Source organism: Poecilia formosa, unplaced genomic scaffold, assembly GCF_000485575.1.
Source record: "Poecilia formosa unplaced genomic scaffold, Poecilia_formosa-5.1.2 Scaffold19, whole genome shotgun sequence".
In the NCBI taxonomy this organism is placed as follows: domain Eukaryota; kingdom Metazoa; phylum Chordata; class Actinopteri; order Cyprinodontiformes; family Poeciliidae; genus Poecilia; species Poecilia formosa.
In genome coordinates, this window is record NW_006799958.1 from 3,686,242 (window position 1) to 3,704,461 (window position 18,220).

Here is an 18,220-nt window from a genome sequence, read left to right on the forward strand (position 1 = left end):
CAGGTAGCTGCTACAGGAAGCTAGAAAGGTTCAAAGGTTAACTTATTCTTTACAATCTGTGCATTGTTTTTATTTTTCTTTATCAGAGTTATATAGTCAGTTTTCTGAATAGAACATGTTGTGTTGCATTTATAGTGTATCCATTGTTAAAGTTGTTGTCATATATTTTTAATGTTGCTGCCACATAATTTAGTTTAGTTTAGACATCAGAGGTCTAATTTGAATTTAACCAACATATTTCTGATGACTTGGCAGTTACCCAACCAGACTGATGATTTAAACAGGATTTGATGGAGGGAGTCAAAGATTAGGGTGATGGCAAAGAGGCCTTCCTACATAAAAGCAATGGGGCTCATTGTAAAAGATTACTAGTTATAATAATAGTGGAAACGTGCAAAAGACGTGTTCAGCGTTTACAAGAAGGTTTTGCTTGCTGTAACATGAATAAAAGATTTATCATTGATTATTAAGAGGGGTGGACATCGTTCCTGACATGCCATTTGTTACATAAAATACCATTTAAAACAGATTATTTTGCTCAAAAATTTACGTTCTTTAGTTGTGGTTTGAGAGACGCCTGGCTGACTTTCAAGCTTCACCTGCAAACTGATGCATTTTCTGAATATCTAGGTGTATTTTTAAGGTTTGTCAGATTCAAAATGCCTTGACACTTAATTTTTCTGAACGTTGTGTTTACCTAATGAAAGGAGCATGCAGTGGAAATTGATATTTGCTGATGTTTTGCCTGTTTTGAAAATCAAACATGAGCTTTTTTTCAAATGCTCCGTTCATATCCGTGTTCATCTGGGCCCCCCCCTCCTCGTCGTCACAGCTCCTCTGATGTTACCTGACGTTGTCGTGCTTTTGGATGTAGATCTTGTGAAACATCATGTCCTCCTGCTTGGCATTTATGTCGGCTTTCATCTCCATGGCAACATGACGAGGAAGTACTGAGAGTAAGAGACGCTCCTGCAGGAAGAGAGAGAGAGAGATGAGACGTAAGTTTGATGTGAAAGTGAGTGGGGCTTGTCAGAGAATAAAAAAAAGCATTCCTGCTGTGATTCGTTTATGGAGGCTGTCATTAAATAATTAGATTTTTAACAATTAGAGTGCCCAAATTTTACAAGTCAATTTACTGGTGCTTATTTAGCTTATTTTCAATGTTATCATTGGAGTTAGAAATTGTAGAAGTAAAATGTACAACTTGTTTCCTTAAACAAACTAATAGTTATTCTAAAAAGAAAAAAAAACTACTTTATTATAAAGATTTATGCACATTTCAAATTTGTATACAAATAAAGGTCGTGGTTTAAAGTGAAAATAATAAAAGATACAAGCAGCGATGCCGTTTCTTACTTCAGGCCATATGCTGCGTCTCTAAAAATGATACATTTTAGTAAGTGGAAATTAAGATTATTGCACAAAACTTCGAGTCATGTGGTGTATATGAAGTACACAAACATACGTAATGTGCTCTGAATTCACATGCGTGTCACGGAAAAGATAAAATATGTATTTGTTAAAATAATACAAAAAAAGGTAGTTTGTACTTCCATTCCATCAAAGCAACCTGATGAATTTTTCCTGCAGGGCCGAGTGAATCTTCATCAGCCAAGACAGAGTGTCTGCATAGTGTGGTATGAGATTCATTTATGATATTGTCTGGTTGTGGCTGCGACATTTTCTCAGTACTTTCAGGAGCAGGGACTCATCTGTGTCGTCATCATTGCTCTCCAAAAGTTGCAATCCTCTTCCTATCACTTCTTAAAGCATGTGTGCAATAGTGTGATTGGGCTTTAGATGGAAATTAAAATGACAAAAACAAAAGTACATTTACTGCGTATTCTATAAAATTTTTTTTTTAAAACCTAAGCACATTAAGTTTGTGTCTCTGTAGTCCTAATCAATCTGCATATTTATGATGCAAAATACAGTATATAAGTACATTTTCCCCAAACATTCGACTCCGCAAATGATCAGACTTTTGCGGCTCTGAGCATTTCCAGATTTTAGGTACAGAAGAGAGCAGTCTGTTACATGATGCCATTAACCTGGATCTACCTTTGGGGATATTTTCTAAACTGTCCCATCAAGACAATCTGATGGTTCGGCAGATGCAAGGAAGGCTGAACTGATCACAGCAACTCTGCTCTGATCATCTTTCACTCAGTCTGTCACAAAATGCGCTGGATTAGCACATTAGCTGTGCTAATGGCTAACAGAAGATGCTAACCAACGTCCCCACCCCCCCAATCACTTTGTTTTTGTTTTAAGTTCTAGGTCTAAACTTTGGACGCTTTCCGGTAAAACAGACCCGGAAAACCTCCAACTTTTGTACTTACAGTAAGATACGCTTTTCTCCCGACAAGATGCCACCTGTTTTATTCCAACCACATTGAGCGGATAGTGTTTGTGAGCATGGCCCCCAACCGCTGGCTTACCTAAAGCAGCCCAACACATTTCTGAGAGTCGCCTCTCAGTCGCCTACCTGCTGCTGGTTTTCCCTCTGGGAGTGGAGGCGAGCCTGGATGCACTCCCTGGTCTCCTGGAAGGCCTGCCTCTGGGAGCCCTCGGCCGGGTAGTGCGTACACACTCCTACAATGTTTGAGCAGGAGAAGACCAGGATGTTGGAGACTATCTGTGGAAAGAGGAGGGAAAACGTAAGTGAAGGCCGCCGGATAAACGCATTGTTTTTCTATTCCTATCATCTGTTCAGAAAACTGCTCGTCACAGCTAACCTTTACATCCCGGTCAATTAGAATACGACTGAAATGTTGATTTATTTCAGTAACTAGATAAAAAATAAATAAATAAATGAAACTCTGAAATATTTATTGTACACAGTGATGTAGAGACAGAAAACGTTGGAATCTGCACAAATTAAAGCCCAATACAAACATGTGAGTCGCCCTGAATATCAACAACTTATCAAAACCTTATTTATATGTTTTGTTTTTATTAAATTTTATAAAAAGCTGATAGTGAAATGTTTTGCTAGAAGATTTCCAGCAAATTGTACTGTACATTAGTCAGCTTCATATTTCAACAAATTAACACCACAGCTCATATAATTTGATATCAAGGAAGGCTGAGGCAGCACTTAAACCCATAGTTCTTTTGTTTGTTATTTTACCAATTTTGAATACAATTTGCAGTAGAATCACAAGACGTGGTAATCTGTTGATTTTTTTGTGTGAATTTTGCAGATTTGTGAAAAACTGGAGTGACTCATTGATGTAATTTGGAAATTTGAGGGCCACATAAAAAGCTGCAAAGTTTGACACGTGTGATTTAGAATAAAGATTTTTTTTAACACATCTTAGAGTGGCCTAGTCAAAGTCCAGAGCTAAACTCTACCGAAAATCTCTGTCACCTTCAAAGTGAAACTGAAAACGCATCTGTAACTGCAGCACAGACCTACGAAATATTGGCAAATGCACGCCGCACTTTGTAGTTTTTCACCTTCTTTCCACTTCAGGTTTATGCAGTGCTTTGTGTTCGTGTGTCGCAGCAACACGGAGCTTGTAAAACTTCACAGACGTCCAAACGTTCGCTTTGTGGCGCACCTGTTCCAGAGCGCGGTGCCCTTCACTGGACTTTTACATGCCGCGTATTTGGGCTTGAAATATGCAGAACAAAGATACGAGGAGCTCCACAACCGCAGTGAGAGAGACACAAAGTGTTTGAAGCAGGATTTCCCCGCGCTGCAGCTGCTTTCCCTCCGACTGAGAGCAAAGCGCTCTTTGTTTCCGTCGGCTCCGCCGGTGCGCCTCTCCTCCCTCTCGCCGGAGGGAACAGGGCGTCTCAACCTTCTGCGGGGTTTTTCGACACACCGTTTTTTTATTTTTTATTTTTTGTCCGAATATCTTTATCCAGGACAGTGCCTGTCTCATTAGGAGACTCCGCAGGGCCGGCTCACATACTGCCAGCTTGGGACGGACGGTAAGCAGCGGCTCCGAGAAAACTGAGCTGATGCAAAACACAAACGGACTTCTGATTTAATTTCTATCAAGTGAAGAAAATAAATGTGTTAAATCTCCAGAGCGACTCGTGTCATGTTACATATACGACTCATTAGACGCTACCACCAGAAAAATAAAAAGTACTAAGCTTAAAAAGTATTTGTATTTGAATTTAAACACTGATAAATATCAGTTTAGGGCTAATTAGCTTCATCTGTTCAGACCTCTAAATTGCAGCATAATGCTGGCCTGAATGGAAACGTGTACCATTTGTAGAATGACAATTAGAAAACCGAGCTTAACCACAAACAACCAGATTCAGGGATTTCATGGTTGAACTTAATGTCATTATCAAGTATGTGACTGCATGTTGGCAAGAGGGGATGTGATGCAAAACTTGACTAAACATGTCACGGGGAAAAAATCGGGAAAGAAAATGTGCATTCCTGCAGCCGTCATCACATTTAGTGAGATTCCAGAATTGGGTTTTTGTAGCAAATGTTCTTTTTCTTTTAGAGAAACAAAAGTTTAACAAAGATCACATCTCTAAGCAGCTGTCAGTGTTAACTTTGACAAGGAGCTGGCACTCTTTTAGTTCCCATAACTGTAAATATTTTCCAAATGACCAGGCAATTTTGTTCTTCTTGCAATAAAAGGGAAGCATCTTTGAACCTGCTGACCAGCAGTGTGCAGCAGAAGGGGAGGCAGAGGCAACTTTATGTTGCAGCCAAAGAAGTCTCCGGTCACTCTGGGGTTTTCTTTGGAGTCTCTTTTAAACCGTTGAAAGCTGTGGCTGTGTTGAAACCATTGGTTTCACATTTTGGTTTACTTTGTGGGAACTGACTCAGTCCTACTTTCTAATGTGAACTGATTCTAAGCTAGCAAAAGGTTTAAGCAAACCAAGCAGTTGCTTGTGGCACCAAAATCCAACATGAAAAAAAAAAAAAAAAACTTCTTCATGGAGGCACAAAATCCTTAGTTACTCAGACTGTTGAGATTTTTCTTTAATGTGTACGAGGTCAATGCTTTAGAAGTAGGCTGGCTGTGTTTGTGCTCCAGAATCAAAGACAAACTACTGAACAGAAAGTCGACAAGAGACATTATTAGCTTGATATGTGCTTTAAAAGACGGTTAAGGTGAAGGTGCATCATTTCCTCTACTCAGCTGTCAACTTCTGAGATCGAAAAGAACAACAAAAAAATATTTCACAGCATTCTTTAGCTCAAATTTCCAACATCTAAAATATTTTACGGTAAAATAACTCAAGCAAGACTCACTCGGTACCACAAGACATATAGCCAATGTTGTTGCATATTGCATGTTTTTGTTAATGAGCTAATCTGTAGCAATTGATACAACCTTAAACTCCCACCCCCGCCCCTGAAATTCAATTCTGTTCAGGCCCTTTCAGCTCTGGTCACTCACTGAGCCCGAATAACTGAACGAAGCCTAAGACGGTAAACCTGGTGTACTCTGAGGAAAAAAGCTAATTTATCCTAGCAAGAAACAATAGGATAAGAAAGACATTTTTGATGATAATTAATAGAGACTTTATGGAGAGAAATGCAGATAAATGATGGGAAAACAACAGACTTCTATCAGGTTTACCATGTCTAGTACATAATTTTGTCAAGGCTTCTTGTCATGACAGAATGTGAAACTTCACCGTCACACAATCCCATGTGAAGCTCTTACCAGAACACTGTCTACCTCCACTGGCTGCAAATACCCCAAACCTTAGTGTGAACATGGGTTAAGCCTAATGACATCGGTACTAATAAAAAAATTCCTCAGAGACAAAAATAACGAGAGCATATAAACCTTAAGGGGACGAGGAAAAGAAAAACGGTCCCATAGAAAGCTTTACCGCCCACAACCAAGGTAGAAAATGATTTCATGGTCCTTCCACAACTCGGCTTTTCCCGAAGGTCTTTTCTTGTCGCTTTCATCTGATTGCAGAAACAGAAAAAGGTTTTCAAATTGCTCTGCGTTTGTGTGCATTCAGTGGGGAAAAAAAAACAAAAGCTGCGTCAGCGATAAACTCAGATTTTAAAACTTCATCTCCATCCCTTCCATCCACACATATCCAGTTTGTCTGGTTTTAATCTTTGCAGGAATTATTATTAAATCCACTTTCAAGTCAACAATCAAATAAAACAGTCTGGACTGAAACATTAGAACTAGAAGCGTCCAAGTTTGGATCGAGGCACTTTTAAACGGTCGGGTTGGCGAACTGATCTAAAAATGCAACAAGTGAAAACAAAAGGTTTGCATGACGGGAATGCCTTTTTAAATGAAACAACACTAAAAAATATGGCAACCTGAATTATTAAATTATGAAGGAATTAAAATGTATGATTAAATTATCAGCAGGATAAAGACATGGGTTTAAACCTGTGCTAATTTTAGCAGGTACCTTTTTAGTAGTTTTCAGTACCAAGTTGGCCATCGGGGTTGCGCAGAAACTCAAGTTAGAACAAAAATATGTGACTGCTAACTAATAAGAAGCCTTATAGCATCCAGAGCGTCGTTGGTGGAAGGTTTCCATCCATCCATCCATTTTCTGTACATCCTTGTCCCTCAGTGGGGTTGGGAGAGGTGCTGCTGCCTCTCCAGCTAACGTTCCGGGCGAGAGGCGGGGTTCACCCTGGACAGGTCGCCAGTCTGTCGCAGGGCAACACAGAGACACACAACCATGCACACACACACTCACACCTAGGGAGAATTTGGAGAGGCCAATTAACCTGATAGTCATGTTTTTGGACTGTGGGAGGAAACCGGAGTACCCGGAGAAAACCCACACATGCACAGGGAGAACATGCAAACTCCATGCAGAAAGACCGGGGCCGGGAATCGAACCCAGAACCTTCTTGCTGGGCAACAGCTCTACCAACGGCGCCACTGTGCAGCCTTCCAGGTTTCCTCCAATTTATTATAAACAAATTTATACTTTTTTAGACTTCTTGTTCCTTTGTGGTCATTTTAATATTTCACAGAGAGAGAAAGAGAAACAATGTCTGTGTCCATTTCCATGGAAAATGGAAAGGAGGGATTCAAGGTAGAAAGAGAAGGACAGAAGATGGAAGGAGAGACGGTTGTTGAAGGAAGTAAGAGAGGATACAAGGGAGGAGTTATACAGGAAAAGAAAGACAAAATGACAGAAAGAAAAAAAAAGTAAAACTTTTACATAATCGTTATTTTATGACGCAAAATATCACAAATGATGGCGAATCGAACTTTTGCGACTTTCCTAATTTTGAATCACTTGAATCTGCACTGGGAACAAAAAACAATCCTGACTGAAAATAACACAACTCCAAGCATTTCTGGACTTTCAGCTTCATTTGGAGGAAAAAAAAAATAGTCGGGAGAAGATGGAGAGATAACCAAAAACAATCCCATGGACCCCTGGATGTTCGAGGGTCCACCACCAAGCCCACTCACATCTTCACACTGAGGCTCCATCTCTGTTACAGCCGAATGACCAGAACTACAACATTCATTTTTCCAAAATAGAAGCAAAAAAACAAAACACAACTTTCTAACTTGCTCTATTTCTAGCAACCTGGCTCTTGTTGTTTCTAGCTCACAGGCTGTCAGAAGCCCAGCTGCTGCAACACTTCCTATCTAATCAACGAGAGCCGTACAGTGAGGCTTGGCAGCGAGCTGAATCACTTCTGGATCCGGGGGCCGGAACAAACCGAACACACACAACACGTCTGAAACCAGCCAAGAATCCTCCCTCTCTGCCCCCCATGCGATATCAAGCACAAGGTGGGAGACTCACCTGGAAGCGAGACATGACCTAGAAACATAAAGACATCATCCAAGATGGAGAGAAGGTGCTCTGATTTATTGTTGCTATTTTTTCCCCCCCGCTTCTTATCAGTAACAGTTCGGCAGTAATGGACTGACTCATAGATAAAGAACCTCTTGGATAAATAAAGTCAAGCCACCAGAGACTGGCCTGACCATAGAAGTTCATTTCTCATGATATTCTTTATTTTCTCAGCTGGCTCCCATTGACTAGATTGCGATACTTGCATATTATTTCCATAAGTAAAACTGTTTTGAATTTCTAAGTCCGTGGTGGGAAACCCACACGGCTCACCGCACAAGATGAGAAAATGCTTCAGTATAAAAGCAAGACGGGGTTTTAGCACTGTTTGGGGGGGGGGCGTGTTGAAGAGTTAACTCAGTGGTCCGGTTCAGGTGTGTGGGAGCAGGAATCAAAAGGCGCTTTCGCACTGCACGGCACGGAACGGTTGTGTTCGCATTACAACTTGCGACCGGTTCCACCCGGCCCCATGGAACCACAAGAGCTGTGGTTCCATGGGGCCGGCCAAGCGGTTCTGCTTAGAACCAGCAGCTGATTGGGCGCTGGTTGTTATGGAGTCAGACGTTGATTTTTCCATTGACAGCTGGCTCTCAATACTATATTTTGTAAAGAGTCAGCCTCGTACTGCCAGATGGTCTGGAACAGTCTATGGTATTTTTCTTCCGTATTTTTCCTGGCAATACGTAGAAGTCGTTCAGCATTTTGTCTTCTGAGGGTAGCTTGTTGGCGGAATTTAATTAATTGTATGAGGATGATGAGCAGCAAAATTAAATCCATGTCGTCCATTGTTGTTGTCGTCGTCGTCGTAGTAACTGTTCTTCTTTATTAAATTGGCAGTTAGCAACCAACCAACTCAAACCACATTGTTTAGTTTTAAAAGTAATGACGTCCGGCACCGCTTCAATGCACCCCGGAGTGCAATGCGAACGCAACCGTTCCGTTCCGTACCGTTCCGTTCTGTGCAGTGCGAAAGCGCCTTAACACTTTTTCTCCCGACAAAACAGAAATAGTGAAACAGCCTGAGCAGGCAGACAGCTTCATGCTTGAAACGGAAAATAAATGTTCTTAATGGAAACCCACCAATTAAAAAAAACAAAACAAAAAAAAACATTTTTTTGGCTACAAAGGTTTTGCGCTATGAAAAACTAGCGCTAACTATCTTACTGCTAAGATGGTTAGCACTACTGATAGCCATCTTAGCACCACCACAAAAGCTAACGAAGACGATGGTTTTCTTGGGGGTTTTTGGCAGTTTTGAAATCAAGATATTTCGCACTTGCACTTTTTTCGCATCGTGTGATCAACAACCGGATGTTTACTGGAGGAAGTGACGAAGGAGACGACGGGAAGTAGCATGAGGCTGACGGCGCGGCATGTTTTTTTTAAATGACATATCGCATGATTTTAATTGACTTTCTTTTGTTTAATAAAAACACAGCAATTGCAAAATTTAGTTTTTCAACTCAAGCGAAGTATCAACCAAAATTTTATGCACATTTGTAAAGGAAATGCGGCCGCTAGCATATCAACGCAGCTACGTGATTTTAGAGGAACAACACTGAACATGTCCGACACTCAAATGGAAAACTAGCAGAAATTTATATTAGTGAACTTAGTTAACAGTAATAATTGTGCTAATTAAACTACAGCAAAGCTTTAAAATGAATACAGAGATCAAAACTTAAGCAGAGTTTATATCTTAGTGTGTGTTTCTGCTGCCTCTGTGCACTGCAGCCATGCATGCTGCTTGTCAGAGTGCATGTAGAGTCCCGCCTACACGCTGTCATAGAAACGGCATGCATCAGATAAAGTCTTTCAACAGGTCAATACAGATATTCCCCAGCTGCAGGCCTATTCTATGAATACTGCAAAGGCTCACTCAGGCCTTATTTAGAAACCACATGAGCTGTTCCTCAAGGCAGAGAGACAAAAAAATAATAAAAAATGAAAATAGTGCTTAAGGTCGTGATAATCCCCGGGTGCAAACGTAGAAATATATCAACACACAAGGCAGCAGAAAAATCTACAATTACAGAACCATGTAGAACAGGAAAGAATGATTTTCTGAATCAGGCGTCGTGTTTTGCTTAAATTGTTAAAGCCGGGAAATGCTCACACTTCTCAATCCATCAACAGAGCCGCTTTCAACAGCAAATTAAGAAAATGTGACTAAGTGACGTTCTGCGTCAAGTTTGCTGGTACGAGTACTCTGCTGCAAAAAAAAACAACAAGAAGAAAACAACAACAAATTCCCAGGTGAGAAATTAAGTTAATGGAAAATGTAACACAAAACTCCAGGCAAAAAAAAAAAAAAAGAAGCACAGAGGTATTTTAGTCTTTGTTTGTGTTTGTCTCTCTTAGAGTCAGCGCTTGATTCGAGGCATACAATAGAAATTTGCATGCAGGGGCGATGCACAAGACTTTCATCTTGATCAGTCCTGGCCTGCAACAAGCCATTTGGAAATTCAAAAATACAATCTTTCCCCAATCATTGAACGCACCATCAGGGTTGCAACTACATATTATTCAGGTGGATGCGAAAACGTAAACCCCCCCAAACCCCCACACAAAGGAAGGTACGTCGCTTTAGGACGCTAACGGCAATTGAAAATTTTAACTTCATAATTATTTAGTATGATTTAAAAAAATAATAATTAACAGGCAAGATCATGTTTTACAACAACTTCTCATTCTGTGAGGTTATGTCACCAAGCAAAAAACAACCAAAAAACCCCCCCAAAAAACATTACAAATTCAAAGAGGTTATGTCAGAAACTACGACTGTCAACTTGTCATCCAGGCATGGAGACATACCAGGTCTGATGTTACACAAGGATAAGAGGAATCACTTAGAATTATTACTGAAAGAAAACAAGAAGCTCAAGAAAAAGAGTTAATGGAAGAATATGCTAGTTATGTTGCGTTTCCTCTCTTTCTTGTTTTGATTTCCTACACTGTGTGACTTAGAGCATTATGGGCAACGCCATTTATTTAGCCATCTATCTAACCATTGCATTAGCGTGTACAGTGCAAGATCACACCACTTAGAATATGGTGGCCAACTCTGAGCTGTCTTTTTTTTTTTTTTTTTGCAATATGAATATTGTGCACACTGATATTGACGACAAAATATTGTTGAGATTAAATTGATTCAGTTATTCTTTGATGTGAAGCTGCAAAAAGACATGGCAGTCTTAATCTGTGGTGCAGATGCGTTAATGAAAATAATAAAATAATTAAAATTAAGATCTCCCACACACACACACACAGAGTACCACTGGTAATGAGGCATATCAGTTTGTTTCACAAATTGCACTCATATTATAACGCGTTAAGAGAAGTTGAAAACAGTAAACACTTTGAATCACTAAAAAAATTCAAGAAAATCTAAAGAGCATTTAGTTTAGTTTTGCTCCTCACAATATTATCTCAGTCAGTAGAAACATGGTCACGCCACAGATATACCATTACTCACAGAACATTTTCAGCCGGCCACCTGAAATAAAAACGGAGCAAAAGAAAGAAATATGACGCACAGTGATTTCATCTTCTGCAAAGAAATTAACAAGTGGTTGGACAGCAAGTATTCTGATTAGGCAAATCCTACAGATCATGTTTGAAATAAAGCATTAAAAGCATTTGGGCCACATGAATAACAGAAAACTAACCATGTTATTTGCTGAAAGATTAACACTAAGTGAGACTTTCGCCCGCTTCCATTCACTGTTGCAATTTATTTATTTTTTTAACAGAACCACTGTAATATGAATTAATCTTGCGGGTTCATCCTATTGGAAAAGAGAGAGATAATCCAAGCATCACAGTAACAACGTTGGTGAATCAGCAGCAGAAGTTGCCTTTCCGATCAATGCTGCCAAAATTTCAGTTTTTACCTCTGACTGTACGTTTTACCACAAGTAAACATTGCAGAGCATTTCTACGTACTGAATGCCACACAGCCAATGGTAGAAAGATGACTTTCAAACCATCTTTCTGTTGATAGCAAGAAGAGTTTACTACTAACTCTGATGAGATTGAAACTTGCCTGTCGTTAGATGTGTCGTTAGACTCTGCCACATCTAACGTCATTTCCAAACAAGCAGCCACTGAGGACTAAAGCAAAGAGCCTGATGGCGTGTTTGTGGTTTCCAGTGCATCACAGATTAACTCGTTGGAAAACACTTAGCATAAACTGTAGAAATATGCTTGGAGTGAATCACATGCACAAGCGTCGGGAACAGTGCTGCTGCTATTAAAGTTCAAAGCACAAGACGAGTTGGTTTCCAGCAGAGAACAGGCAAACTGCCGGCATGCAACGCAGCAGGGCTGGGGGGCGGCAGGGGGGTTCGGGCCAGGGGTCCGGGGGCGAACCAGAACCCACTGGTCACGTCCTTCACATGCAGCAAGCCGACAGCCCCGGAAACGGAGAATAAACGCCTTCGAATTCTGACCGACGACGCAGGAAGTGGTGCTGGACACTGAAACAATGAGGCGAGAGCAGAGTGGTTGGATTAACAACAAAAATCTTTATCAAGTATGACCATAATGCTATCGACAAATGATTGGTCTATTGTTACGTTTACATCCGACTACATCTGATCCAAAGCGAACCACCACTCGCCCCAGCAGCTGGGTGTCACACTGGGGCACTGTGTGTGCTTTAAGGATAAACGCGGATCATGTGCTGCATGCTGATTGCTGCGAGCGGCCCACTGCCAGTTTGTCTCTGCAGGGCAGTGTGCGAGGGACTGAACGTCTCTCACATGAACCCCTGGAGTCATTTGTTACTGGATTTTACCTCGAAAGCTGTCAGCTGGTGTATTAATGGCTTTTTAAGAAGCCCATCTGCACAGCCGAGTCGGCCTGACGAATATTCTGCTGAAATCGAATGTAGGGCATCTGTTAGAGGCTTGGTTTCAGTTGTTTAGCAGAGAACAGGTTGTGTGTTCTAGTTTTGTAAATTAAAGCTGTAAAAAATGGCCAAACTGCGACCGTGTCACCCAAATGAATGAACACAACGGACTGCAGTAATTTAAAAGAGCGTTCATGTGATTAATATGGACTCAAACAGAGTTATAGTGCTGTAAAAAAATTTATTAACTTTAATGAATACAAGATGTAATAATCAGCATTAAATCATGTTTCATTATTGAGTCTTGCATTTGCATCAGTCGAACTCCACAATAGAAAGGTTTGACCGTTCACCAAAGCACACTTCAATATGTAATTGGCTATGTAATGATGTGACAAGGAGATAGGCACCAGCACCCCTCCCGACCCCACTGAGGGACAAGGGTGTTCAGAAAATGGATGGATGGATGGATGATGTGACAATAAAATTTAAGAACTAAATAAAACAAACAACAAATAATTAAATGACTGGTTCTGGAGTTGAAGATTGAAAGCCTCAACAAATGAAAGCTGTATTTTGTTTCCACGTAAGCAGGTCGTCTTTGTCAAATATTATTTGTCAAACGTTGAGAAATAATCTCAGATAGAAGAAATCTGAAAGGGTTCAAGTACCTACTTTACAGAAATGTATCTAAAAGTTTATTGATCACAATTTCATGCTTACTTGTTATCGTCGAATTAAATATAGGTGTGATCCGTAGTTTTCTGTGTTTATTTTTGAGTGTATTCTGTGTTATCCTGTTCCCTGTGAGTCTGTCTCTGCGTCTTCCCCGTTGATTGTTCCCAGCTGTGTCTCATTCCTTGATTACCCTCCCAGTGTATTTAGTCCCACCTGTTGTCTTTGTCTCTTGTCGGATCGTTGTCGTATGTCAGTTGTTGTGTGTCGGCTCTCCAGTGGAACTGAGAAGTCCTGGTCTGCCCAGCTCTAGTTTCAGTCTTCAGTTTGTCAGTAGCTACCGGTAACTAGCTGTGTGCTATGTTCTCTGCCGTGCCGCCTGCATCGGACTGAGTGAGCGTTATCATTAAATTCATCATTTCCTTTACAACCTGGGTGTCTGCGTCAATCCTCACCACCATCACCAACCGCTTCATTACGATAGGTTTTATAGCTGCTTTATTAAATGAGAAAAATAGACGTTCCTGACAAAATTAGTTCACACGATATCGCTTTAAAGCTCCTATTGGTGGAACCTACTGCCATCTAGTGGCAGCAACGGCAAACCAAAAAAATGAATTGAAAAAAAAAAATTAACTTAAATGTTTTGTTGTTACGACAGAATATGTAAACTTATTAAATGCATTTTCCTACTGCTTATTGTAAACATTATTTTGATAACATCCCATTACACATCATTGTAAACCTCAGATGAGTCATGTTTCGTGTTTGCAACAAAACAAGTGAGGAATACAAACAGCGAAAGACAAGTAAATAAGACAACAGAAGTAAATACTCAACACTGCATCCGACTTCTTTCCTCACAGCTTTTTGACAACCGAAGAAGACATTTTCCGCCGTTGATATTTTCGGCGTTCTGGTTTACAACGGTGTCATCTAGCTGCTTTAAAGTGGCCCCGATGCCTCACAGGAGATGGGAAACTCATGGTAACTAAAAGGTCATTCTGTGAGTCATGCCTTTGAAGAAGAAAGACAAGCTCACAGACAAGAAGGAAAGAAAAAAAAAGTGTGGTTAATTTTTTATCTTGTGCTTCAAAAGAGCAAAGAAACCTGAGATTCTTCCAAATATAAAATCCACGTTGGAGCGAGGGTCAGAGGGCCAACGGGACTGCAGCATGACACTCGAACTAATTCACTCCCAAAGCTTTAAAAACTCTCACAGGAAGCAAAATAACGTTTCAAAATCAAAAGCAGAACTTGTCAAGAGGAGAAATGAAATCTTGTAAAGATTAAATTAGGCACCAGTGGAAAAAATAAGTTTTATAAAGAAAATTTAACAAAAACTTGTGATAAAACAGTTTAGACATGCTAGCTTTAATTTTTGTAAAAATTTCCAATCCTCTTTCCCTCTGACTAGCTCTAACTCAAGCTTCCTCTAAATAGTCTATTGTATTTAACATGTAATGATGAATAAACAGATAATTTATCATTTTTCCTGTTACCTTTGTGGAGTGTTTGGAGATTTCAAATTCAAAATGAGACATGTCGCTGCTTCTGGTCACTAATGCTGTATTTTACACAACCACTGCATGGCTGTCCAATGTAAAGTGTTCTGAAATCTTGCTCATTGTTCTTGAAGTACTCACCTCCATTCATGCATTGCTTGCCAGAAGACAGTGAACTGGCTTCACATGACATCACAAATTCAGAAAATTCACAACTGCAATAGTTCCACGCAGACTGAGTCGGTGAATGCTACCAAGATCCCTCCACACTATCATTTCTCAACCTTTACACATAGCATAAAGTAGGGCTGTTGTAAAAGAATATTTTTTATGATTAATCGAGTAATCGGATCGCTCTCTCTCTCTCTTTCAGCGCTCTTCCTACCGTTCGCTCCAAAAAGCTGCCAGCGGGGTTCAGAGCGCAGAAAACCTGTCGTCCTCCAAGCATCGCCCCACACAGTTTAACAATACTTATTGTACCCCAAAACCTCAGAAAACGCCAGACAATTCAGCGTCATCCTGCTAGCACTTAGCAACAACTCATAGGCGGAACTTAAGGGTTGATGATTTATCAAAAAAGGACAAGTAAACAAAGCCAAAGACCAGTCAGGTGAAGAATATAGGGATAAAACAAAAAAAATAAAAAATAAAGAGCGAATCTTAGCTCTTATTTACTATATGTTAGCTAAACTTAACATATAGTCCTGCCTCAACGTTGCAGTCGCATTTTTTTGAGTGACGCATTTCAGCTAAAGCTTTGATCAGGAGTCAATGGCAACAACAGAAACAAGAAAAGGAAAACATGCAGAGCACTTCTGGGTCCTCTTCTCTGAACTCATGTTCCACCACGTCTATCGGTGTTGTTGAACGTTTATCCAAAGTTTAAAGCATCGCTGAACTCCCAGGTGACCATAAAATGCTTACTTTACAGATACAGAAAAAAAAAAACCTTCAGGTTGTAGTAATCTCACAGCTGGTTAAATTTGCTTTGGTTAGAGGGAAACAGGATGAACTCATGTCGACTGTCTCCTCTCAGATTCATTTAAATTCATATTTTTTCACCATAGTGCCATGACGCCTTTCTACGTGCCAGTGGTTGTTTCGGCAACACACCGAGTCAGTTTGCAGCTATACCAACACATTCTGGGCTATAATAGCTAGCACTGTGTGACTAAAAGGCCAAATAGATTTTGAAATGTGCAAACCGCTTTAGCTGCGTCTCTTTGTGTGGGCGTATGTTTTGTTCACAGGGAGTCCAGGAATACTCGATTTGAATAATTACTGGAGCAGAGGAATAGTGTTCATAATGCAATAAATACCTCAGTAATATGGACGAGAAACATGGATGTCTTTGATATATCGCTATTAGTGACAGCTGTAAAAGTAATAATAACAGTAATAAAATGTTATTGTGTTTCTGACTGTATCTTATAAAACATTGCCGGGACAGCAGGTCACTACTGGCACACCTCACAAGAAAACCATACCAATAAAGAACAGCTTTACAGTAGGTGGTTTATGATGACAAGTGCAAGGTAGAAAACAAAAATTAGACGTTAAGTAGGAATAAGTTTGGCAGCTGAAATCATAAAAATAACTAGGAAAGTGTTAGTTTTCCTCACTGAAAACTCTGGTTTATTAGCTGAAAGGGAAGAAAGAAAAACTTATTTATTTAGGAATAGTCTACAAAGGGGTGATAAGGTAGTTATAAACCTTTTCAAAAGTACAAATTTAGTACAGTAAAAGTTTTCAGTTTCAGAGTCTGAAGCTGCTTTGCACACGATGCAGCGCTTGTCAAACACTTCACATGCAAACTACAAGACAGATACCAATGTCAACTTTATTTCTTTGCGCTAAAGATAGCAGCAACTAAAGTTATTATTCAAGGTATTCCCATTTGCATATTAGTCAGAACTTATATTTAAACAATGTGCTGTTTTTTTGTTGTTTTTTTTTTGCTTAACGTTAGCGTTACCCGTTTTAAAGTTTGTATAACGTCATGTTTCCAACTTCAAACAAAAAGCCGGTCACACTATCTTTGGAGTTAAAAGGACATATGTAAACAAGATTTTAAAAGATATTTGCATATATATATATCTTGGAAAGCACAAAGAGGCAAACATGTGTCATATTTTTAGCTCTGAAGGTGAAGGCTACAATTTGACTAACAGATGCAGAAATGAAATCCTCTCATTATTATCTGACTAGAGAGAAGTTTAACTTTATGTGTCGTTTCGGTGAGTGAGCGCCCCCTTCTGCCACCACCAAACACACACAGGGTTCCAACAGGAAATGCAAAGGGAGAAAAGTAGAAATCTCGTTTGAGTCGCAACTTATGTGCGTCCCTTGTGGTAGTGGCGCCCTGGGGAGTCAGCCATATTGCTGCCACTGATCTCATCGACTATTGAATTATCAGCTGTGAATTTCACTAGTTTGATGACAGCACAACCAGTACACTGCTTTGACGCTTCGTTCACATAAAGCACATACATTAGAAGCTTCTACTATAGTCGTCGTATGAGAAGATTTCGCAGCCAAAGTTTGAAAAATAGCAACTCTTGAAGGCAGTGCAAAAAATAAAAATAAACAAATATAATTAAATAATAATATAATATGCAAATATAGTAGGAGCAAATAGAAACAACCAGGAAGTTGCCAAAGCATTTCTGTACTTAAAAATTAAAATTGAAACAAACATCTTCCAAAAGAGGTGCTTTCATATTTTTTGAGGGCTTTCCAATCCCTTAAGAATGTCCATCCTGGTCTTATTTTCAGGAACAAAACCCGACAAACACACATGATGGAGATCTTCATTTAGATCCATTTAAGTTATTTTTTTTTAGTAACTTACCAGAACAATCAAAGAGTCAGACTTAAAAGATGCACAACGTTAGCAGGATGCTTATCTTGATACATCAGCATTAATTCATTTTAATCATCTTGTCATAAAAAAATATGCCAACTCTTCTCCTGAACCCCGACTGCTGCTGCTGCTGCTGCTGCTGCAGCAACATCAAAACGCTGGAACCAGCTGCACTCAAGGCTGTTTTTATTTGTGCCTTGCAAAATAAATGATATTCTAAAGCGAAACGTTTGAACCCAAAAGACATTACAGAGACTGGAGGGTTATTAATATCCCCTTTTGTATTATTCAACATAATCTCATGTTGCAACCGCAAACTTCAGCGGGTTTTATTGCAAAGCAACCCGACGATTCATCACTCCCCGTCTTTGGCAGCGCTGATCCTTTCACCGAATAATCACAAAGCAAAACCTTGATGATACTGACGGATCACTGCCTCTTCCTCAGAGCTCGCGTCTTTCCCTCTACATTTAGGAAAACCAGCTGCTTTCTCCCCCGTCATCACTCCTCCTTCGTTCAACACGG

General features: G+C 39.9%; 1 protein-coding gene across 1 annotated transcript in view; it reads right to left on the reverse strand.

The window, feature by feature from the left end:
* Positions 1-18,220, reverse strand: part of adcy5 (adenylate cyclase 5) — a 75,114-nt gene that overhangs the window by 35,136 nt on the left and 21,758 nt on the right. Inside the window, exons 2-3 of the mRNA XM_016669043.1 lie at positions 2,489-2,638; positions 848-969 (exon numbers count right to left, since the gene is read on the reverse strand). Of these exons, the coding sequence (XP_016524529.1) occupies positions 848-969; positions 2,489-2,638 (272 nt within the window). The remainder of the gene's footprint in view (positions 1-847; positions 970-2,488; positions 2,639-18,220) is intronic.